We start from the raw sequence: 24,799 nt of genomic DNA, 5'->3' as shown, positions 1-24,799 counted from the left end.
CTCGCAGGCACTTTAATCTTAGACTCTCGGCGGCTTAAGTTTACGTTAAAAGATTTTTCGAGCGAAGAATAAACGTAACAACTTCCGTCAAAAATTTTTAAGCTGATGACTTTCATACAAGCATTATCAACTGTGACACATATTTTCTGAACTATATTTTCATATCAATACGTCGATTTGACGTTCAAGCAACAGATATAAAATATTTATTGTATTTTACTAACAATAAGAGCACAGAAATAAATTCATTCTGTCGCAAAGAAAAATTCAAACTTTTAACTATTGGCGACGTAACGTTTGATACGAGTTATTGGGAACAATGATTGCGAGTGAACAGTAAACATTGTCGGTTTGTATGAGAGTATCAAATGCATTAACTAAAGAGAAATAAATAAGATATTAGAAGCGAAACTTCAAACAACTCGCCTGCACCAGAGTGCAATCCACTCAATAATTCATTATAGAACGAGAAGTCGCAATTACGGGGCAGAGAATCTCCAATTAAGGCACTCCTCGAATCATGCACCACACGAATTATAAGAGATGTTCCTGTGATACAAAAAATTCAACTCGGTAACTTTAATAGTAGTACATCAAATAAAAAAAATAATTCATTATTCATGTTGTATCCGATTTACTTTTGTAGCCTCTCAATTAAAAAGTATGCTTATTTTGGTATAATCGATCATCTTTTTATTACTTTTGCAACATCTTGTTATGAACTTGCTAGTGATCGGTAAGTATATTCTTTGCAAGAGAATTTCTACGACAAAACAATTCCGCCTTTTACCTTTGCGAAAACGTCTGGATCGAAAAAGCAGAATCTTGTAAAGGAAGTCGACAAATTCGTTATGGAGAGTAGACGAAGAATAGAAAAGTAGTAAGTAAAGACCATAAAGACATATATACATATATACATACACATACAGAGGTCTTAGTACTATTTCCTTTCGACCACAGGATATATTAAAAAATAGAAGTTAATTTAATAGGATTTACTTCTGCAATGTTTTATTACAATGTCATGGTATAAAAATCTGTCATTTAATTTTAACAGACGCGCCAAATTATATTTCAAGATTCTATCGGACTTAACAAAGCTTTGTTCTTCTAATTAACTTCAACTAAATTTTATAAACATTTTAAATTTATCACATAAACGCCTATAAACATTAAAAAAAAGAGAGATTGAAAGAAATGATAAACAATGACTGGATTTGTCTACTTAAAGGTGAATACACAATGAGCCAATAAACAACGAATAAACAACAAATGCAAATGTTTGAATTTGTAATAGTTGTTTGTGTTAATTGTTTGTTTGTTTCTTTTGCGTTCATTTCCCGAACATTTGCATTCGGCCAGATTTGATCAAGATTCAGTATATTCGCAGTTATCGTCATGCAAAGAACGTAAAAATATTGGACGATACATTGATTGCGTTCATTGTTCGTTCGTTGTTCATTCGCCCAATGCACAATTTTAGATTTTGTTCAGAACGTAATAGATTGCTTGCAAGGACATTGATGCCTGAGGCATTTCGTATATAAACTATATAAAGGCATCAGAGAATGAGCCACAAAAATTGGTATGATTCACGAATCGATTGAAATGGAGCACAAAATCATAGAACCACTCCGCGGTTGCGAATAATGGTTTTTCGTCTCGGACAATCGGGGATGGGAGAAAGTGGAAAAAGAAAGAGAGGAAGGGTCTGTACATTCAGCGGAGAAAATCGCAGATCGAATATCATCGACTTCTATAAAGGACGTGTATGTAGTACGCGACGGCGATTCTTAAAAGGTCGGGCCGTTTAAAACCTGAACCTGAACTCCTTGAATCGAGGATGGAGAGGCGAATAAAAGCTTGCGTTTTTCCCATCTTTTCTCGTCTTTTCCGTTCTCATGTTCACCCTGGAATCCCTTCCTATCGTTATCGTCTTCGCGCCTGCTCGAAAGGACCAAACAGCTATTGTCAAATGCCACATTACTCTCCGATAAGTCTGAAAAGAATCAATTTGTATGGTCTTCGCGTTCGATAGTCGGCATCTCTTCTTTTCACTATCGTTCCCTATTATCGCCATAATTCATTTTGATATCTGCCACGACGTTCTTGCGAAATTGTATCCTTGTCTGCACCTTTTCGGAAATCGTTCTTTTTTCAAACCTTTTCGCAAAAAGCAAACGACCGGGAAATAGCGCACTTTGTGTATCGCGAGATACCATCGTCGGCATTTATTTTTCTCTTCTTACAAACGCATCTCGCTGTCTCTTTTTTTTTTTCATAAAGTTGTTTCTTTTTACAAAGGCTTTCGCCAAACGTTTCTCATAAAGCTGTCTGTTTTCGTTCGTTTCGATGAACGTTACTGCGAACATTCGACCTGGAAAGACATCAAAGCGCGATTTGCGTTACGCAATACACAAACGGATTTCGCGAATTCTCGCCGACGCGAAGCTACAGGTTGTCTCGGCACAACGGAGGACGCCAAAGATCTGATTGTACGAGGCTTTACTCGTCGATTTAGCCCGTCGCGTGTGTTTTATCGTCGCGGCGAAGCGTCACTATCTTTCGAGGTCGTCGTCGGCAGAGAGGTTTCATTGCTGAGGCTTACGAGTGCAATTCGCGACGGACGATGGAGAGTGAGGAGACGGCGAATGCCGCCGTGCAGGAAATTCTCCGAGAACCCGCGAGAAAGTTAGATTGCTGAAATAGTTGCCGACGTTCTTATCTCTGTCGCGGCTGGTGGCCCGGCACGATGAAGAAAAAACCGAGCAGAAGGGGATGTGCGAAAGGGGTTAGTGAGCAAGAGACAGACGGACAGAGGGGATAAGATAAACGGAGATAGATAAACGAAGAGAGAGAGAATATATACACACACCCACCCACACACACACACACACACACATATATGCATATAAGTTCCAGCTGCGGGTGAAAATTCGCAGCTAATTTATGTGCCAATTAATTGCTAATTAAGGTGCCGCTTTTTCGGACGAATTAAATTCTCCGGACGAACCGCCGCGGCAGTTTAGATAGAAGCACAGGGGGAAAGAGAGTACAAAGCCGCCCTCCGACGTTCCAACTAAGTTGACTGTTACCTTCTTAACTTAAACTTCTCGCTTTCTCTCTATCGTTCTATCACGATTTCTCGTTCACGCTCGAAACTCTTTCGCAAACCGGAAAGATATTCGCCCGGGCGACGTCCCGCACTTCTTACAGTTCGAAACTTTTGCCCTCCGCTTTTTCATTGCGGATCAGGCTTCAATCGGTGGGTTTCTGCTCGCGCGGATATATACTGGACGCCAGACGATCAGCCACAGACTTTTGGAAGAATTTTTAGCTGATCTTTTTCTGCAAAAAAATTTGATAGCATCCCGCTATTTTTTATGAGTATTCGAAGTATTATTTTGTTTCATCGATCTTACGTTTTATTTTGATGAGACAAAAAATGAAGTTTTTATTAACCCGGGAATATACTCGCTTAAGCTATCAATATTTGTACCTCAGCCGTCAGCGGAAAAAAATGTGAATTGTTATAAAATATTATTTTGTATGAATATTGCTTTTTATATTTTTTTAAATAACTATTCTTTACGAGCCTTTAAATACATAATTCCATTGAAAATAAAAAAGCAATAAAAAAGCGTCAATTATTTAAAACTTTTATTTTTTAGAAATACTGTCATAATATATTTTGTTTATCCCGTTTAATATTTCGATTTCTACTTACCTTTTTTTTTTTAGAAAATTATGATTAAATTCATATCCGTAATGTTCTCAAGTACTAATAAATCAAAAAATTAATAATATAGAGATAACACGTTGTTAATAACAATGATTTTAATTGAGGTATAGACTCCCCATGTGAACGTTTAGTAAACAAAAAATTAAGTCACTGCTTCCAGGCTAAATCAAATTTCTGAAATTATACGAGAAAAAGTAAGTACCATCATGTTCGCAGGAAATTTGTAAGTAAATTTTTAAAATTTTTGATTCTTGTCTTTTTCATTCAAGAATTACGTGATCGAAGCTCGACGACTTGACCCCTACCAGGATTCATTAACTTTCAAGTAATTTCGCAATTAGGACTAAAGCCATCGAATTTTCGTTCTTTTTCGGTAGAAGATTTCCGGAAAAGGGATCATTCCGATTTCCATCTTCGCTCAAATGCGAGGTCGTTTACTACTAGTTTCACGGACCATTTTCTGAAGGAGGTAAGGTTGATTTTCTATCGATAGTAGTTCGGGAGCTCGCCTGGAGGAACGCTCGGCTTGTAATTTTACTGCAATGGAAGAGGCAGCCAAACTGCAGACACGCTTTTACCGAGGGATGTTTATGCGTTTCCTCTAATTCCTCGCTCCTTGTGAATCGTCCTCTTGCACTCGACTCTCACGGAGTAGACCATGTTCGATTGTAAGGGTCGTTGCAACGGTCCATGACCGTTGATTCTACCGAGAGAAAAGCTCCACAAGACCGAAGAGCGGGTTAGGAGAGAGAAGCGGGATTGCGGGAAAGAGGGTTGACTGGGGAACGAAAGCGGGGGACAAACAAGCAGAATGGAGTACGGTGAAAGAAAACAACCCTCCGCGTACGAAACAAAAGAGTTCCGTGCTCGAAACAGAAATCTCGCCGCTCTTTTTCTTCGAGGCAGGAGTAAATATTGTCCACCCCCGACGTTACTATACGCACTCTTTACCCGCCACTCGCACTCGGGTTTACATGAGTCGTTACAATATGGCAATTGACAGTTCGCAGAATTTTTTCGAAGTATTCACACCTCCGGTGTGCCATCAGTACTAATACTTCTGAGTATGTGCGTGATGCTCACCATATTTTTAATATCCCGGAGTCGTTAAGTATCAAGACGGAGAAAGATGATTGAGTAATATTTATCTTACAAAACTAGTAAAAATATTCTGGCTTTTTGCCCACAAATTTTACTTGTCGAAAAATAAACAATACAAAAGTGTAAGATAAAAAGTACATTACGATTATAGTAAATCAAGTGATTGTTACATACAGTAAAGTAAATCATATTTTAAGACTATAAGCACAAATAACTTTCAAGACTTTATATACTTGTACCTTTTACTTACTATGCAGTAAAATAAATTTTGTCAGCGTTAAAGCAAAAGAATACTGAATAATAAAGTAGATTCTATTGAAATGTATGGTAATTTATAGATTTGCTTTACGAAATGTACATGGACCTTACAGTATAACAATACGATGATTATCATTTATAAGAAAAGTAAAATAAATTTAAATACACCTAAATATAATTATTAAGGACTCTTCAAATTAAAAACTTTAAAAAGTTAGATTGAGAGAAATGAGAGTACAGCGCGGTACTTAGTGCGCAAACATCTGAAGAATTTAGGTGTATAAGTAAATTATATTTAACTTGCTATTATAAATTTCTACGTTTTTTGGAGCCATCCTGCAGTTTTACATAAGTGTCCATATATGGACCGTCTCATTTCCATAAAATTTACTATAATTCTAGCGCATATTATTTTAAATTTTTATTCGTGCAGTCTCTCTTTCGGAAGCAAATCGATCGTCACACGGTGAATCTCATAAGTGTGTACGTCGTTGCAAGAATTTGTTTAATATAGAGATTCAAATTACATATCACAGACATATTTACAGTATAATTATTGGTTCGTATAATTTTCCAATGCGCTCATATATCGATATTATGTTGCTTTGAAAGATTTTTTCTTACATTTGTATGATTATGATGATACACAATAGCAATTATGCCCAGATCCAGTTCGTATTACCATACACAGCGGTAGGATTAATGGACAACGATCACTCATTGCGATAAACAAACGGCTTATGGTTTTGAAATGTACGATTTTCCCGATGCACAATGGATTGACTTTTGAATTCCATAGAATGGTACGATTGGATGGATTATCCGTTGCACTTTTGCTCGCAAAATACTGCATACAAATATTCCATTGTCTCTCGCAATTTTTAAGTTCAATGGATTTTATTTTATAAACTAATATTTAAATGTGCCTGCGCCAGAAAACGTATGCATGTCAAAAAATAAATAAAAAAGATATAAAATAAAATAAAACCTTTTATCGTCCCGATACCGCAAAGGATTCACTAAATTATGTTCACACAGAGTTTAAATATTTTATTATAAAGATGACATCTACAAAATATTCGCATTCTGTATACAGCGTAACGGAAATTTTTTTTATTTGTATAAAAACGTAATATTTCTTTCGATCTGCAATTATATTTGTTAGCCAAATTAATCTAATTAATGTTTTTACGATCGTTTATTTTTAAATACATAAATATATTTAATCCAGTCAGATGTATCATCCTTTCCTACACTCATCCTTTTTCATTAGCTTTATGATGGTAATTGGAGTATCAGTACTCTTCTTTCTAATGTTTCGAATTTAGAATGTCCATTCAATTATGAGCAAATTATTGAAGGAAAATCGTTAATGAGATATTCAAGTTAAATGTAACAAAAATGACTATGTAAATGACGCTCATAATTAATTAAATCTCATTCTCAGATACTAATGATTTTATGACGGAAATCTGAAAATAGCGGTTAAATCGCACGATCATAAAATCTCCGCTTTCTAAATTACTTCGTAATACGAGTGCTGGCACTCACACTCAAATCGACATTTCCATGTAGCGAACGCGAATACGACGAGCAGAACCCGGAGCTTATTTACGATGTCTATCGAAGCGGCTTTAGTTTCCTCGTAGTCTCGTTTTTCCGAGCGTGCTCAATCGCTTCTCGAATTAAAACGTCCGACTTGGCAAAAGTTCTGTCCGAACTACCCCGCCCAAAAGGAGAGCGGATTCTCGCGGATGGTTGGCGAACGGAACGGGCGAGAAAAGATCCCGGTTGTTTTCTTCGGGATTTTTCTTACGCTCTATAAGAGCACACCAACGAAAAAGTCGCTGATGGCGGATCGCATCGACGACGTGAGATCAGATAGCGGACGAGCTAGAGCAAAGAAAGAGGAAAGAATCACGATGTAGTTTGTTAATTAAGCATTTCGGATTTAGCGAATGCTTCGATCGTTCGGTTCTTCATTTCGTAGCAAAGTGCCGGAGTTTTAAAACTTGGAAATGACGGCAAAACAATCGGCATAAACGTAACTACATTTTGCATTCGTCCGAGTACTTGTTCACTCAAATTGAATCAAAAGTTGAAATCATTAACTCGTCGTACTCTCCGACTACGGTTAAAGTTGGGTAATGTATTGCAATGAGATCAATTTGACTTGATAAATAAGTAACGTTGTATAGAAAGTGTCTTAGCAAGTCGCCTTTTTACTTATTTTTTCACAATTCTTTAATAAATTCTACTATAAAATTATTTTTCATATATTTTTTTATAGAAGAAGAGTAGAAATAAATATTTGTCGTAATAATTTATATAATAAGAATGATTGAAAATACGGGGTTTTTATTTTTAATTGTTCCATCTCTCAAAATCTTTTAAAATTAAATCGCAGAGGTACGAACGAATGATAAAACCTTATTTATTTAATTTCACAGATAAACTTTAGGAAAAAATATTTTGAACATTTAAAATAGAAAAATTTTAACAAACGGTAACTTTACTAATATCCTCGTTAAAAAGAAAGTTAATTCTAAATTGAATAAAAAATCCGTAAATTAAAACTCATCTTCTATATAGATAATTTCACGGACCTATTAATTCACAGGATTAGATGTATTTATAGGAATAATTGTCAAGATTTAAGTGAATGCTTCATAGAAGTAAGAAATTTAAATGAATATTACAACGTTCTCATTAAAATAATGCCGTTGTTATAGCGGCGCATCGATCCTTGCATCGTAGCGCTCTCTTAATTACCGCTCTGCGAGCTGCGGCAAAGCGGAAGAAACAAGGTAACATAGCGTTTCCCCATAGAGCCATTGTTCATTCGTTATTCACGCCTGTGCAGGATTTAACGCAATTTCCATTTTGAATACCGTCGACCATCCATCGCGTTCTTACATCGGGTGCCAATTGTACGGTGGCAATTAAAACACCATCGTTCCCCCGCTTCCGCATTTCGTTGTTTCGGTGGTCAACGGAGTCCTAGAAGAATCATTTCGCGAATTTCGGAAGAGATGGAGCAACAATAGTGAACAGTACGAACTTTCAACGTTTCGATACGGAACGTGTAAAACGAAATGGATAGGATCGCCCAAACGCGGCTACAAGAACCAAAGACGCCACTTAGTCCTCGTGCAAATTTAATTCCCTACGGGAGACGCGAAATTGGGGCATCCTCCGTCATCAGGAAGGTTAATATACTTTGTGCATTTAGCGGCAGAGCACGATGAATCGCCTCGGGAACGAAAACGTGACACAACACACCAGCCCGCCTTTAATATTGCATGACTTTCCCCATAGCGAAATCGTGGAGAGTGAGAATCGTCGGATAGTACCTTTTATTTGCTGTTGGAACTTTCGGGGCTCTCGGACGTGCGTTGTTTTGTTCGCATGAGGGAAACATCGATCCAAGAACACATCACTGGAAAACGACATTATCCTGTCGAGAGAAACGCAACCAATAATTCAACGGCATGTTTTTGTTGCGCGACGCGCAAGAACCGCTGCCGCGCTTCGGGGAATCCTGGAGCGAGGAACTGTCGTGTTGCCATCACGTTCCCACGTAAATCGACAAATTTTTATCGTGTTACTTGTTGGCGTGCAATTACCGTTGCATTGAATTCGGATACCGTTTGTTGTTCTTGCTCAAACAATGAATTCAGACGCTTCCCTTTATATAAAGTTTTTTTTATAATAGAATATCAGTAGCGATCTGTGTCAACAAAACGAGTACGGTTTCAATAAAACAGAAATCGTTATATCATGTTATTATTAAGGTAAAATTGTATAAATTTTTTTATTTTGAGAAGACTGTAAGTTCCAGAGCTCGGTAAAATAATTGATATGACTCGTTTAAAATAAAAAATATAAAATAAGTTCCAAAAACATATTTAAAACATAAAATTGCAGGAGTGAAAAACTGATTTGATTGTTATAAAATAAAAAATATAAAATAGATTTCGAAAATATTTAAAATAAATAAGAAATAGCTGGTCAAAAGAGGTTATTTAAAATAACAAACACCAAATAATAAAATTTTTTTTCTTTAAAATATATATTTATATATTTATTTAAATAACTTTATTTCAAATATATCCTGGTAAGTTCCTAAATGTATATATGTAAAATAAAACATGTAGACAATTAATTTTTACAAATGCATTTAAAATTTATATACAAATATTATTAGACATTAGATCCAACCTCGATTGTATTTAGCGCTTCTTATTTATTTGTATTATTTCATATTTGCATCATATTTGCGTAGAGTTACACTTCTTGAATTTTAACAATTTTTAAACAAATTCTTCTTTATCATTATTGATTTTCTAGAAATAATTTTATCACGAAAGATGTATTTATGATAAAATCAGACAAATAATTCCCTTAGCACGATATTTCGAATCACGAATCAGGTAGCAGAAATTCGAGGAATAAAATTGCAATAATAACAACAAAAGCCAGTGCGCTATTTCTTGAACTGTATCTCGAAATGGTTTTCAGATTTTTGCCGTAAGAAAGAATGGTAGTACTACGCGATGGAAGAAAAGAGAAAAGAGAAATTCTCATGAAAATTTTACAACGGCAATGGTGGTGTTTCCAGTAATGCTCGCTGATCCTTACATTATATCCGATGTTCCTCGCGCATCACCTCGCATTTATTGCCTCTGTTGTGGTTTTACAAGCGTTCGAGTTGCGCGACACAGGACCAAAGATGCGATACAATTATCGAAAATGTTATTATTATTTTTACTATTATTTTTATACAGAACATCTTAAATTTAACGTAAAAATACTTCTACGATAAATAACTCGATTTGACATAAATTCTACTAAAGATAACGTGTACGTAATATTGTAGTATATAATTATTGTTTTTTCAATGTAATATTATCTCATCGTTATAAAACTATTTATTTTGGAAATGTGATAAGTAAAACAAATAAACTGCAGATGCTCGGTCAATATTTCAATTATCTGACCAATCGTTTATGCGTTTTTGTTTTCTATATGCACGTATCATATAACCACGCGCGATCGCTACGTCATTATATCATTACATGCCTCGGCTAACAATTAATCGCATTATCCGAATGAGGCTTTACCGCGAGCTTGCAGGTATTTATCGTATCAATGGATTGGATAACGAAGTTTACGTGGTATACGTACGTTCGAGGGTCGATATGGCCGACACGAGCTTACGTGTAGCAGTAAATAGCGAAACACATGGTTCGTGAAAATATCAGTTATCAAGAAATATTATTCACTTTGAACAGATTCTGTAATTAGCGACATTTAACAGAAAAAAAATCGGATAATCGCTCTTGAAAGTTTTATACACGAGATTAAAAAAAATAATTTTTTCGCAAAAAGTGGTGCTTCCCTTGACAACCATTTCGCGACACAAACGAGGATACGTTTAAAAAATATACAAACATAAACGTACGTTTGCTGACAGTCAACGATTAATCGGGTGAGCTTCCAACGAGGGAAAAAAGTGCTCGAGCTTTTGCGGCATGTGTCGCGATTTAGCGTGCAATTAGCAAACGTGCTCCCTTGACGGTTGCTCTCTTTCCCTGTGTAGAGCCTTAATTTGGCCTTTAATTCCGGAATACATAGGCGGAATTAACTTTGTCTTTCATCAAAGCTTTTTTCGTACGCTCTTAAAAAATATCTCGGTCGGCCAGCCGGAGTAAAAGCTCCCTGAATTATTTAGAGCGCGAGCAGAAGCATCGGGACGATGGTGTGGAACAGTTAACATGAAATGTACAATATTTTGCTTTGTGGTGCCAACGTAATCATTTCCATTTACTTTAGGGAGTCTACACACTCTCTCTCTCTCTCTCTCTCTCCCCCTATCTGTCTATATCTACCTATCTATCTCTCTGTCTCTCTTTCTCTCTCGACCAATGCGTATTAATGATTTGCAAATGAAATAGGAGTGCGAATAAACGACACGGCAAAAACTGACGTTCAATTTGACATGTACTGATTTCACAGTATAGCCCACGCACGCGTGTATTATTATTGCGCTCGTGGGAACGGATTCATCTGAGCGGAATCAACTTTATAACAAATAAATTGAAATCGCGGCGGAGGTTTCAGGGAATCAAGTGAATATCCGTGATTTACGAGGAACTGCCGGATCGGCTGCCGGATGGGAGCAGCATTGACAGGAAATGCCCGACAATCGAGATTAAAAAAAGCTGGCTGCGCGTATTGGATTGGTTGGCAGCATGGCACTATCAATGAATGAAAACAAGACAGAATGAAGAAATCCCAAAAGCACTACAGGAAGAACGCAGTCAGGCGTTGTTTTCTCCCCATCGCATCGTGGAAATCACGAGCGAACGTATCCGCGAAGCGAAATTAGAATCGAATTAAAAAGCTGGCCAAGCCAATTAAAACGTTTTACGAAAGTTCAAGAGATTCTCCCTCGGGAAAAAACGGTAGGGTTTCGCGGAGCGGTGGTTTTTTTTCCTTCCATTACGTCGTTTGCCGTCTGGTCGTCGAATCGGACGCCATTAAGCCAACCGTTCTTCCGTATAAATACCGCATAGCTGAGAAAATAGAGGAAGAAAGAAGTCCAGCAAAATGTGGGCAAAAGTTTCTGTTTAATTTCAGAAAGATTTACCTCGCTATGCTGTGTCGACGTAATCAGCCGCGTTCGAGCAAAGTTCCAGAAACGTTGTAACGTCAGCATTTTAAGCATGTGATTAAAAAAAAGTTTTAATTTCGAAGATTTAGAATGTAATCGAATGCGCGTTCGAGACCGTCGTTGTTTCAAGTATAAATCATACAAGAATGATACATTGTCCACTCGAGATGCGTTTAAGTGAGGTTTAAATCAGTAAACAGTTCCAAAGCCGTTATCTGCGCGCAACGCAGTCAAACTCCACGGTATGGGATAGGAAGCTTAAAGCTTCGAACATTACCAAACAGTAGCAGCTGTCCCAGAAGCTTCCTTTAAATATTAAACAACGTAGCGACGTCCCCGATAGCGCTAATAGTTATTACGCGATATCGTCTAGGAAAACTGTCCCCAAGGCAAGTGACTTTGTTATAAAACACAAAACGTGTGCTTGGTGTACCACTACATCCGGAAGGATAAAACTAGAACTTTCCATCGTATCGTATAACGTAGTCCTTTTGAGCAAAAGCCTGCCGACGAAAATTATGCCGGGACATGCAGTTTCAGAATAAGGGCCTTCTCTTTCTTTCATGTAGTGCCATCGTAAAAGCAAAATTTTACGCCACAAGGTTGAGTGATATATCACTTTTTGCTGGCTTACGTATACGTCTCAAAGATACGTGAGTATGTTTTCCTCGCAAAACGTTCTCGCAAAGCGTAAGGTTATGCTTATGAAAAGATTATCTTTCCGTGTGCTTATTTCATTTAATTATAATTATTTAATATAAATATATGCTCTATAACATGTTCTTTGATAGTTTACCAATTTTTCCGATTCCTCGCGTATTACAGCATTTTGCAATTTTCAAGTGGACGCGTACAAATAGATTTTTATCTCAAAGAAACACAGAATAAATCTGTAAGAACTTTTGAAATGGAAAAGACGATAACAGAAAATATATTAAATTTGTAACTAAATAAGGATTTGTAGAAAAACGTATCTAAATCTCTAAAATTGATCTCGTTATTTAGTCAGAAGATGTGCAAGACATATAAGTAGAGAGGGATAAGTAATCAGTTAAAAAAACGAGCATGATTCCTTTTCTTCAGCTTTTGTCTTCAAGTATATGATAATTAACCCTTCGTAAACACATATATTTTTACTTACTCCGTAGGTATATTGGGTCTTTTTTATCTACATTTTTTTACTATATACATATATTCTAGGCTTTTCAAAAATCTATAGAAAAATTTAGAATTATTTTTCAATATTTCTGCTACATTATCAAATATTTAACTCGAATGTTAAAACTTTTACTTAATAAAAATTGAAATTTGTGCTAAGAAATTGAGAGTGAAATTTTGTCTGGGACAGAAAAACCCTATGAAGAGTTAAGACGAAGAGTTGATTGTATTAAAAATAATCTTCCTTTAAAAAATACACATTTCCTCGCTGAAGAATAGAGGATTCGCTCGTCTATCGGTGCAAATGAATGATGATAACGGCAATCTCACTTACTTTCGTAACCGGTGAGCGTCGCTTCGGCTGAAACAGCATCGCCGACTCCGTTCTCAGCTAGGCACTCGTAGTTGGTATTGTCGCGCGACGGCTTGACAGGTTCGATCCGCAGTAAAGCACCATTTTCATACTGGTGCACCACGTACCGGGACTGGGATTCTGTCGACATAAGACGGAAGATTGAGGCGGACGTCTGCGCCGTAAAAAGGAAAACCCCCGTCACAAAAGGCGAGGAAAATACCGGCACGATCGAGGGCGCGCGAAAATGATCGGCGGCGGCAACGGGCGATATAAGATCGAAAATTGCGCCGTTGCGGAATCTAATAAAAGGGGGGTATATATGTCCTCTCGTATCCAATTCCGCGGCCCGAGAAATATTGAATGGGAATTGGATCGCGCGTCTGTATAAATTTCGAGAGCGAGCGGCCCGGCCCTGTTATCGTCTCCCTCCGACCGCTCACCGCGAATTGGCATCCGGAATGTTACAAGCGGTCGCTGGCCATTATCTAGTCGGGTATTCCTCGTTGGATTAGTGAGTCGTCGACGAATATGGACCAAACCGTGATCGCTCGGGCACATACATTCCGCGGATCAGACCGAACGTTATGTAAAACCATCAAGCGTCATCAGAATCGTCTCGCGGGATTTGCCGGTTCTTCCGAGTATGAGAGTGTACATACGAAGCTTGTGATTTGATCTTCAAATTGGCATTTCGCAATTTTTCAATAAATGTTTCATTTACTTCAAGATAATACGTAAATATAGGTATTTTACTCTCTTACTTGTAAAGTAACACAATTTAAAATTTGATTTTCGAGTTATTAGTGTTATTAGCATAAATGAATTAGATAAATATTATTTTATCAATTATCAAAAATACACGGAGAGAATTTTCTCTTAGAATTTAGCCTGAAAATCATGATAATAGTGGGACAACATAGTATTTCAAAGAATTGTATATGAGTTTCTTTAATTTACTAATATGTGTCATAATAAGATATGTAATATATTTTATTAATTTTACTAAAGGGTATAGTAAAATTTCAACATTTTAAAATATGTTACGCAGTTTATGGTTCTTTATTATTTTAAAAGAATAGATGCTAAGTAGTCATGAATATATAAAATAGCTTATACAATTTTTACCATAAAGCATGATATTTTTAATCTGATTTAGTCGCTTATAATTGTAATAGCTTATACAATTTTTACCATACAGCATGATATTTTTAATCTGATTTAGTCGCTTATAATTGTACCATGTAACATAGTAATTCGACTGTAATCGATATTTATCGGTTATTTTCGTTGTCGAGTGTATTTCTAGCTACGCTAGAACTTACTTCAAAACATTTTACAATCTGCATTATAATTTTTACTACATCATTTATAAAAAATCTCTTGTATATTTCAAAAAATCTATCGTTACTGATAATATTTCATTATTGTCAAGTTGTCCCAAGCTTATTACCAAACATGATGAAATTTGCGGTAAAAAATATACAATTCTCTTCGTGTACATCAACGTAACTTCATGACAATTCAAAAAAGATGGTTCGTGAAATAAAATTTGATTATGTTAAGAGTATATATTTTTTTTTTATATTATTTAGTTAGTCAATAATTTTCTGTCAAATTGAAAATGTTTTTCTCCTTTTTTAAGAAACTTAAATTTTAACAATAATAAATTAGAAACAAGACCACCATATGAATAAATTAACCAAGTAAGAAGAACCGCCAACTATATATGGTCAACGTTAGAGACTGGAATAAAAATTCTATGCAGTAATTTATTTTAAAGAGATTCGAGTTCGAGTACCAGCTGAAGTAATAATGTATTTTTCGCAATAATAGTTCTCCAAATCGCCAATTTAATTTAATTTATAATATAATTATTATTACTTCAATTTGATCACGTTACGCATCCGAAAATAATCGGCGCGCAGTCTCTCTCATATGTCTGAAGTATTTAAATTAAATTACATATAGAATTATTCCAATATTTAAACTTTGACTGTATATAGCTTGAAGAAGCTTCTTACTTAGTTGATTAATTTTTAAATTGTATTTTTTTAAAGGGAACGATATATATAAGTTTCACTAAATCTTTATTCACAGCAGTTAACAATCTTATAACATACTTGGCATTTCTTTACAAGAAACTTAGAAAGTAGCGTTTTAATTGACACAGAAAAGATATTACATCAAAATGCTTAAAATACCACTCAATTTATGGAAATGCATTCCTGGTTTACTAAAGGTCAAATGAATTAACCACAAATTCATGAATATTACACGAACAGATTTCAAATTCTACGAAAGCTATTATATTACGGATGCAGTGGACGTAGTTATAGGCCAATGTATGCAACTATTTTCGAGGAATAACTATCCTGGTCACACTGTAATTTGGTTTATGGAAGTACTGTAACGTCAAGCTGTCGCGAACTGTTTGGCCGAGCGGAGTCTGACAAAAAGATCAAATATGATACATTTCACGAAACGTCCAAGAGAACTCTTGTTCAGTTTCCATCGTGAACGAGCAAAAGTCGGTTGAACAAAAACTAAGAATACTTAGAATCGATCGAAAGAAAGAACGATGCATGATAAAGGAAGAAACGCGGCAAAATGCATGAGAGTGAGGACGAGCCGGTACGGAAAGGAAGACATGAAAGCGAAGAGTGGAGAATCTAGGTCAGAAGAACTTTTTAATTTCGATAAAATTTTCATCCTTTTTCATCGCGACGTCTGGTTTTCATGAAACGAGAAGACACACAGATTTCGCGCAAGTCAAGCGTCAAATATCGCACCCTCGAGTATTCTCAACGAACCAGCGCGGTGGCGATGATTCACAGACGCAAATTGGATTGGAGACAGAGAAGAAGAAGAAGAAGAAGAAGGTGTGAAAGTGCACATGGACTTACGTGAGATTTTTTTGCCGTTCTTTCGCCAGTGTATCTGAGGCGGTGGTGCTCCTTCCGCAGTGCAGTAGAAGCTCGCTATCCCGCCTGCCTTTACCTGCTGCGATTGTGGCTTCACCAGAATCGTCGGCGGACCTGTGAACAAAAAGAACATGCGGGATTCTCTGATTAGACTCTGCCCACAATAGGATTTCTGTATGATGTTCGTGCGGCCAGCCTGCCATTTGAGGCACATTTTGAGGCTTCGTTTGCTTTAACGCGCATTTCGTGGTAAAAATAGGTTTCCTTTTCTCGCCGATTAAAGAGAACAGAATATATATTTTAAAGAAGGAAGAGAAGCCTGCGAGTGTCTTTTTAATTAATATCTATTCATCTTGAATTTATTTTTGTAAAACACGTCATAAATATCTTTTTCGTGAAAATGGTATCTCTAATTTCGCGCAATGATATTGCTTTCAGTATAGCTTGTTTGATGATAAAAAATAATTTAAAATTTTTATAACACTTGCAGTCTGTTTCATTAAATCATTAATTTTATTTCAAACGCAATAAAGAGTTATTAAATTTGCTCGTAATAAAAATACGCTCATAATAGTTCAACTAATAGTACTAAAAGCAGGATAAAATTGTGGAATTGTATTTAGATGAAGATTATTTCAGTTATTTGCACTGGAAATCACGTGATCGTTTCATAAAGAATCACAAAGTGAATAGCAGGAAGTTATATAAAACTGTGAACCCTTCGTTCATGAAAATTGCGCGTTTTAACGTTTCTCGTTTCTCGTGTTAAAATTTAAGTAAAAAGTTCACAGTTGCGCTCGCTCGCCCGCCCATGCCGGCGTTGGAAAACGTTAATTTGCAAAGGAAAATTGCAGTCCTTGGTTACGCAGATATTTTCTTTCTACATCAGCTCTACTTGTGTGTGAGTAATTAGTCTCCTTCTCGCAATTTGAGTCATTAGTCTACTTTCTGTCTTTTAGAGTGGCTCTCGTAGATTTTAGTTAAAATACAAAAGGAGATGACGGACGCAAACTCAAGTGTCAAATTTGCAGATCTCGGGAAATTCTCGATCCAAAAATGGCACGATCAAAAAGCAAGACAATTCTAGTTTTAGAGACGAATTCGCGCGACATTTCCCGAAAGAGAATCGAGGATCCCGAGAATAATGTTTCCGATAATTGTATCGAGTTCCGAGCTGGCGTTTGCAGCCTTCTACGAATTAACGTCGTAAAAGTCCGATCTGATTGCGTTCGCGAAATTTATACTCGTTGGTTGAGAACGGCGTATCTCTCTCGTCATCGATCGCGCGCGGCGCGCAGCACGGCGCGGTGGCTACACGAATGCACCGGGCTAAAAGTCGGTGACCGAAATTAGTGGATTTAGTGCGGCGGGAAGTCCAAACTGCCTCCGCTGCTACGCTTTTAACCTCGGGAATAAAGAGACGGCCGGTGCAAGATGGATGAACGTGACGCGCTCCTTTGTCAGACCAGCGACGCGCTTCGCTGCGAGCGGCCTCTCCGGAGAAAGAGAGGAGAGAGGAGGAGAGAGAGAGCGTAAAAGAGAGCCTTCGAAAAGGGACGACATCCAGAGATGCACTATCTGGAACTTATACCGCTCCTACTAAATTGGTCTCGGAACTTTGCGATTGTGCTGATCCCATGGTGGGGAAATCGACATGTGTTTATGAGCATGGCATTATTTCCGTAAGTTGAGAGTTTTAATAAAAAACGAAGTATTCTGCGAGAGGGTGAACCACCGACGTCGAGATGTATGCGGGCTTTTTATCTTATCTTTTTACATAGCTAGTCGAACGTTGTGCCAACGTTGATCCTGATCTGCTTGGCGAAACGCCCGTCCCGTAATGAGACTAAATGAGACTAATGGATAATAATAAAATGTGATTTTCCAGCCGATGCGATGTTGCTAAAAGAATGTTTATCTGGCGCAGTCGAGCTAATGCCGACACTTATACGATCGTTTCACGACCGAAAAATGTCTGTCCGACGTTTACGGGTGTCCCGGGTACGCGATAAACTCGACTTATACTACTTGCCACGGCGCGGCATCGGCCGTCTCCTTTTTCTGGATCATTAGACATACTTTTACGACATCGGAGTACATCGCACGCAGTAAAAAACTTTTTAATCCGAAGTGCAATCGTTCTGGAAGAGTCCACGATTCCGTGGCCCGCGTGAGATTTCATTGCAGCATTTTTAAAACGGCGACCATCCGTTGTATCATCAAGTGACATACTTTACCGAGCATTAAAAGAATATATCGAAAAATAATAGCGGTTTATCGCAGCAAACACTAACGCGACATATCGTACAGTATATGAGAAATACTCTTAAAATACATATTTTGGATCCGCGTGAGGGGACTTTACTTTCAAAGAGAGTGATAATTATAGGTATATTTATAAATATGTATATAAAACTATTTATAAAATAATTCTTGTACAATTATATGAAGAAAGAAACATGAATAAAGATTAACTACGAACAAAAGAAAATGAACAGAGACAAATGTCACGAATTATATTAAATTTTTATAAACAGCAGCTTGACATTTTTTGTCTCGCAAACAGAAAAAATAACGAGGAAGAAAGGGTTACAAAGTAACTGTATAGTTAAAAACTAACAGTATATAGATAAAAGCAGTCCTTTTTGCAGAAGAAGCAAAAACAAAAATGCAGCCGAGTAATGAGCGGGAAGCTCGTCGTTTTCGCGATGAAAAATTAAACTTGCAAAAATGCATGTACAAGAGACTTGACGATTCTACAGTTACGACCACTCTAATCTGCAAACGCAGGTCGTGGACACTTCACGCACGTGTACGCACACGCACGCTTCGCGGACGTAATTTAAGCTAAATATTATTCCGCCGACGAAGCACGGGTAATTTTTGATCGAATTGTGCATTCGGAATTACTCTTATCCGAACGTATTGTACCTCCGTGTGCAATTGTCGTTCTACCGGAATTGCTCGTAACAGGTCCATTAGTCGACCATGGTTGCTGTGTACACAGAGAACACGTACACGCATGTACAACAAGGCTACGACTTACCCCTTTCGCGTATGTATATATGCGGCTACGTGTGCGTGTACAGCGATGCTTTTTATACAATTTGCTGCGATTTTATCTCGTGAACGCGCAGTGTAACTTTCGTAGACTCGTCACGGAAATGTGTGTGGTGCCTGTATTCAAATATGTGTGATTAATGCAATTACGATTGTAACAGAATTTCAATAAATACGTATATAGAAAAGTAAGATAAAGTAACAATCCGAATAGCTATATTAATTTTATTTTTCAACTCTTCAATTAATAAATGTTATTAAATTCTTGACTTGAAGGATTTCATAATGTTTATTTGAAAAGATATATTTACAGCAGCATCGATTTCGACAATATTGTTGCGAATTGATATACAAAAAAGAAAAAAATTTGCGACATCATTTTGTGAAATGACCTTTTCACGCGATCAGAATCTTTGAAAGTTCCGCTATATACGGAAAAGAGAGTTGAATTCCGACATAACAAATATCGAGTCTATCTCTCGACTGCAGCAGTTTTCGATCTTCCGTCGCTAAAAGTGACCGTTTGCCCGATTCCATTAAAAGTGAATGAACGGGGAAACAGAGGGATAGAGCAAAAATAGGAAAGAGGTCGTTCGCGAAGGAGGACTCTACTGCAACTATACTATCGATTCGATCCGACTGGTCAGCAATTCAAAATGCAATACAGATAAAGCTCGCGGGAGATATAACAGTGCCAATGTGCAATTTGTTTCATTTAATTGTCTGCGTAATTTAGCCACTGTATTCATTTTTGTTTCGTTTTTTCGACCGTAGATGTTGAAGTAGCTAGTTCGAGCAATAATTAATCCAAGATGATTTTTGCAGTTGTCTTTTCTTCATTTTTAGAATACGTGTCACCGGTATGTATATTGTTCTTTTTTATTACGGGTATATTGTTCTTTTTTATAATCAAGAAATAGATTATTACTTTTATATGATTGTAAAGTTTTTAAATATACAAATAATTAAAATTATTATAATGTCAAACTAATTTTTGTTTAATTTGGATAGATCGGAATTAAGCTGATAAATGCACACATTTACTGGGTGCATAATAAACGTAGTATCTAGTGCAGCCGCTGTTAACCTACTATATTCCAATAATTGATTTATCATATCTGACTGTTAACTGGAAATATATGTCACGAATATAACGGGATGTAATCTTTATAAATTTCAAGCCAATTGTGGCGAAGATTTAACTTTACGATATTTTTGATGTAACGAATTATAGAACGCGTGCTCAAAAATTCGTCGAATATTCAGAGGTTAATTTACTTTAGCCGTTGACATTTATCCGAAATTCCTCCATTCTCTTTATCTTCTCTTCGCGAATAAATCATTTTCGGTGAGAAAATAAAAAAAATCGCACGAGAGGTCGATGAATGTGATTTTGACTGAAACGATAAGGGAAAAACACGCGAGAGGTGTAGGGGTACGTTGTCAAGGCGGGAGTAATAGCTCGGCTCGAAAAATATTGGAAAAGCTTGCACGTGCCCGCCGCTCGCTGCTCTTTCCTGAGAGACTCGCGCTGCCGGGTTGCACGCGAGCCGGCGAGTGTACACAAAGATTAAACGCCGGTGAAAATTAGATTGCGAAAAGCGAGGCATGCCGTCGTTGCATCCCGCGAAATGAATGTCGGACCACTTTTAAAGGGAGAAACTGGAGAAAGAGAGAGAGAGAGAGAGAGAGAGAGAGAGAGAGAAACAAGGAGTGAAAGTGTGGGAGCATTCCGGGAACCGAAGGCAGACGACGCCCTGGTGGAAATGAAAATAGTAACACAGGACAAAGACTTTCAGGACGATCCTCGCGCGTAAGTTATCCACGGAAAGTTATTCGCCAGCGTAATTCTGTGTGCAACGTGCGGGAAAGTGTTTCTCGTCCAGCAATAAAGTCATTTGCGAAAAGGCCAGAGTTCAACCCGTAATCGGGGATGCAGGTGACCGGGTCGTGAAATATTTTTGCAATAAAGAGTGTCAGTATTGGATGCATGTCGCGCGATTCGAAATATCACCCGACATTTGAAATGGATTCTACCCTCACACGATGCGACACTCGTGATCGCGACTTCTCGCACTCGAATCGATCGCGAATTCTGTATAAAAATGCGCGATGGCAATATCTCATACTTATAAAGTTTATAGCTATTCGGCACGGGCTCAGATAACTTGGAGAAAAAGTTTCGCTCCCGGTGTCGACATTACATTTTATAGCCCGCCACGTCGTAATTGAAAAAGTAGCCGATAACGGAGCAATCTGCATGTGATTTGAATAACATTACGCGTTACTGACTACCGAACGTATTATAAAATCGATTCGAGGCTGGCGAACGCAAGCGCGAACGATACTTGGTGACATTGTTCCGAAAATAAAAAAAAAGAGGTTCTTGAGAGAGTCGTCGATAATAATAATAAATATATTCATAAAATTTTCTAATGGTAAAAATATGGAGGGAACATTGACTGTTCGACCGTTGAGAGAACGAGAGACCGTGCTGGTAACGCTTCAATCAATTTCGTCACACGGTAAATCCCTCCCCCCATAGGCGTGCCCATGCGAGCGGTACTATCGCTAATTAATATCAAAATACGGCCGTATTAAAGCCATGATTTTCAACGAAGACCTGCATGCATCGGAAAACGTGCACGCTGTAGGAATATTACTGAAAATACGCGGCAATTACATTAACGCGTTCCCCCGCGGGCTGTCGAGGGCGAGTTTTGGTGAGCGAATCGCGAAACAAATACGGGATGCGTTTAAACGGATTCTGATATACGCCCAGCCCCTAAATAACACGTGAGCGCGCGCGGCGTGGCGTACGCAGGGCTCATTTATGGAAACGAAGCGGGGGCGGTAATTACGGATCGGGAGTCATTTCGAGCTCCCCGGTACCACGACCGAATTCGAAAGAGGACGGACCTCTATGCCGGCTCGTCCGAAATTTCGTGCTGTCCGTGCCCGTCGCATCGGGTCGATGCACCGTGTGTGCAATTTCCGATGCAGCTACAGAGTCGTCGTGCCAATGTCATCTCGCTCCCGCTCTCGCTTACCGTTCATTGTAAACGCGGTCATTTATGCATGTATATGTACATATATCTACACATCGTTCCCTTACTTCGAAAGTGACACAACTAAAAGAATTAAGTTTTTCAGAATACTTGATACAAGTCACAGTTTATCACAAATATTCCCGATGGAATGGCTGCTAGATTTAGAATAAAAAAAGGAGATGCAAAAGAAGGAAGAAGATGGTTGTTCTGAACATTAATATCTTGGGAAATTGAGCAGACAAGAGTAAATACTCTGACATTTAAACATTTAGTGTGACAGTGTCATGACAGGTAATAAAAGCACAAATTCTTTCATCAATCTCTTGAATCGGACTGGGCAGACTTGGTAGACACAGATCTATCAAGTCAAATTCGATTACGGATACGCGTAAGCTGAAAAGAAATCTAACTAAAGAGTTGAAAGAGTTCAAATTAATATGCTTATAGAATAGTGATGTTCAATCTGCAGCCCGTGAATTGTTTTATGGACCGCTATCTCATAGTCGAACATATAAAATCTAAAATACTTTTTATCACTATATTTTAAAGCTCGTTTTAGCAGAGCAGTAATATAATAAAAAGAAAGAAGTCTAATACGATCAATTAAAGGGCATCTTAAAATCGTCTATTGTATTACCTATATTATTTTTCAAAGAAGTATTTTTCTAACCTTTACAGATTTAAAAATCCTTTTTCTCACAATTAATGTATAAACACAGTAATGTAGTTCAAACCGGTTGACTTTACGCCAAAAAACGAAAAAAAGTTGGAGAATTACAGTTTTGTTATCGATTTCTGGTGTCGATGTAATAATATTTAAACAACAGCTAAAAAAGGGCAATTAAGAGCCTTAAACGCAGTAATTAGTGCGAATCAAAAGTATAAATATATTTCTAGTTGATATTCAATCTGTAGTATACAAATCTGAACGTTTCGGCAGTCTCCATTCATAACAATAAATTAATCAGTTCGCAATATTGAAGCCATCACACAATTTGACTTTGTTTGTGACACTGCGAATGTTAGTTTCTTACGAAGAATAAGATTATTTCGATTTCATTAATATTTTTAATTTACTGAATTTATAATGTTGGTTGGTTATGGTGTGCAGAGCTCGCATTTAGTTAATTAGCTAACTAACGGTTACATACTCTCCAGACGTGGCAATCTGAGAGACTTACTTACTGCATCACATGGCTTCATTATTGCGAACTGATTAATTTATTGTTATAATGGAAACTGCTGAAGATGGCTTGAAGATAGCCGTTCAGATTTGTATACTACGTATGGAATATTAACTAGAAATATATATTTATACTTTTGATTCACGCACTAATTAAGGCGTTTAAGGCTCTTAATTGCCCTTTTTTAGTCGTTCTTTATTTGATTATATTTCAAGAGCCCAATTAGAATTTTATTTGATAATCAGTGAAGTTCAATTAAAAAAGAAAGAAGATTTGAGCATTATATTATATATTCTAATATTGATATTTATATGTTAATTTCAATCTAATACAATATTCATTGAATTTATGCACTAAAATAAGATTAATTAGATCACATAATAAAGGTTAGCTAGGTTAGGAATTTCACATTTCACTCACTGATTACCAGTGGCATACTTGGCACTGATATCAGTGATTATCCAGTTCAGATTTAGAGAGTAAACTTTATGGAATTATCAATATTCATATAGGGATACGTGCCCACTTATGTAAAATTTTCTTTATATTTCTGCTAAATGAGATTGTCGTATGATAATCATTCTTACCTTATTGACAACTATTTTTTCTTTAGCATTGACAAAATTTACTTTACTGTATAGTTGTTTGTGCTCGTCAATCTTAAAAATAATACGATTTACTTTACTGTAAGTATAATTTACTTTACTGAAAGTACTTATCACTTTTGTAGAAGGTAGGTATAATCTCTTTGAGAAGCTTAAGAACGATATATAAATATATGGAGTAACAAAATAATGTGAACATCTGAGGGAAATACAATATTTCATTTATTAATAAAAGATTTAACTTTAATACAGATTCTACAGATTCTATTTGTGTTAAAATATATATTAAATACATATAAATGCTGGAATAGTTACCAAGGAATGCTGTACTATTTCTTTAGTAGAACATTTTCGAATTACTTACATAAATAATATTATATATAATTAGAGAAAGAAATTTTTACTCGACTTTTCAAAATTGCCTACTCTCTAAATCTGCATCAGTGGATAATCACTGATATCAGTGCCAAGTATGCCACTATTCACTAATCACCCAGTGACGTATTTGGCACTGGATAATCAGTGTTGTTTCCTTTCTTAATATTTTCACTTAGTGTTCTTTTACAAATTGACTTTGTTTGTGACACTGCGAACGTTATTTTCTTACGAAGAATACGAATATTTCTAATTTATTAATATTTTTAAATTATTTAATTTATAATGTTGGTGGTTATGGTGTGCAGGGGTAA

At 36.8% G+C, this 24,799-nt stretch overlaps 1 protein-coding gene across 7 annotated transcripts in view; it reads right to left on the bottom strand.

Annotated features, from left to right (window-relative positions):
* Positions 1-24,799, bottom strand: part of Lar (tyrosine-protein phosphatase Lar) — a 335,402-nt gene that overhangs the window by 137,350 nt on the left and 173,253 nt on the right. For all 7 annotated transcript variants that reach the window (XM_018522261.1, XM_018522266.1, XM_018522267.1 and 4 more), the window contains exons 4-5: positions 16,194-16,325; positions 13,270-13,428 (exon numbers count right to left, since the gene is read on the bottom strand). In XM_018522261.1, coding sequence (XP_018377763.1) covers positions 13,270-13,428; positions 16,194-16,325 — 291 coding nt within the window. The remainder of the gene's footprint in view (positions 1-13,269; positions 13,429-16,193; positions 16,326-24,799) is intronic.

Source organism: Trachymyrmex cornetzi, unplaced genomic scaffold, assembly GCF_001594075.2.
Source record: "Trachymyrmex cornetzi isolate Tcor2-1 unplaced genomic scaffold, Tcor1.1 scaffold129, whole genome shotgun sequence".
NCBI lineage: Eukaryota > Metazoa > Arthropoda > Insecta > Hymenoptera > Formicidae > Trachymyrmex > Trachymyrmex cornetzi.
The sequence above is the reverse complement of the archived record's forward strand: the minus strand, read 5'-3'. Positions and strand labels throughout refer to the sequence as shown.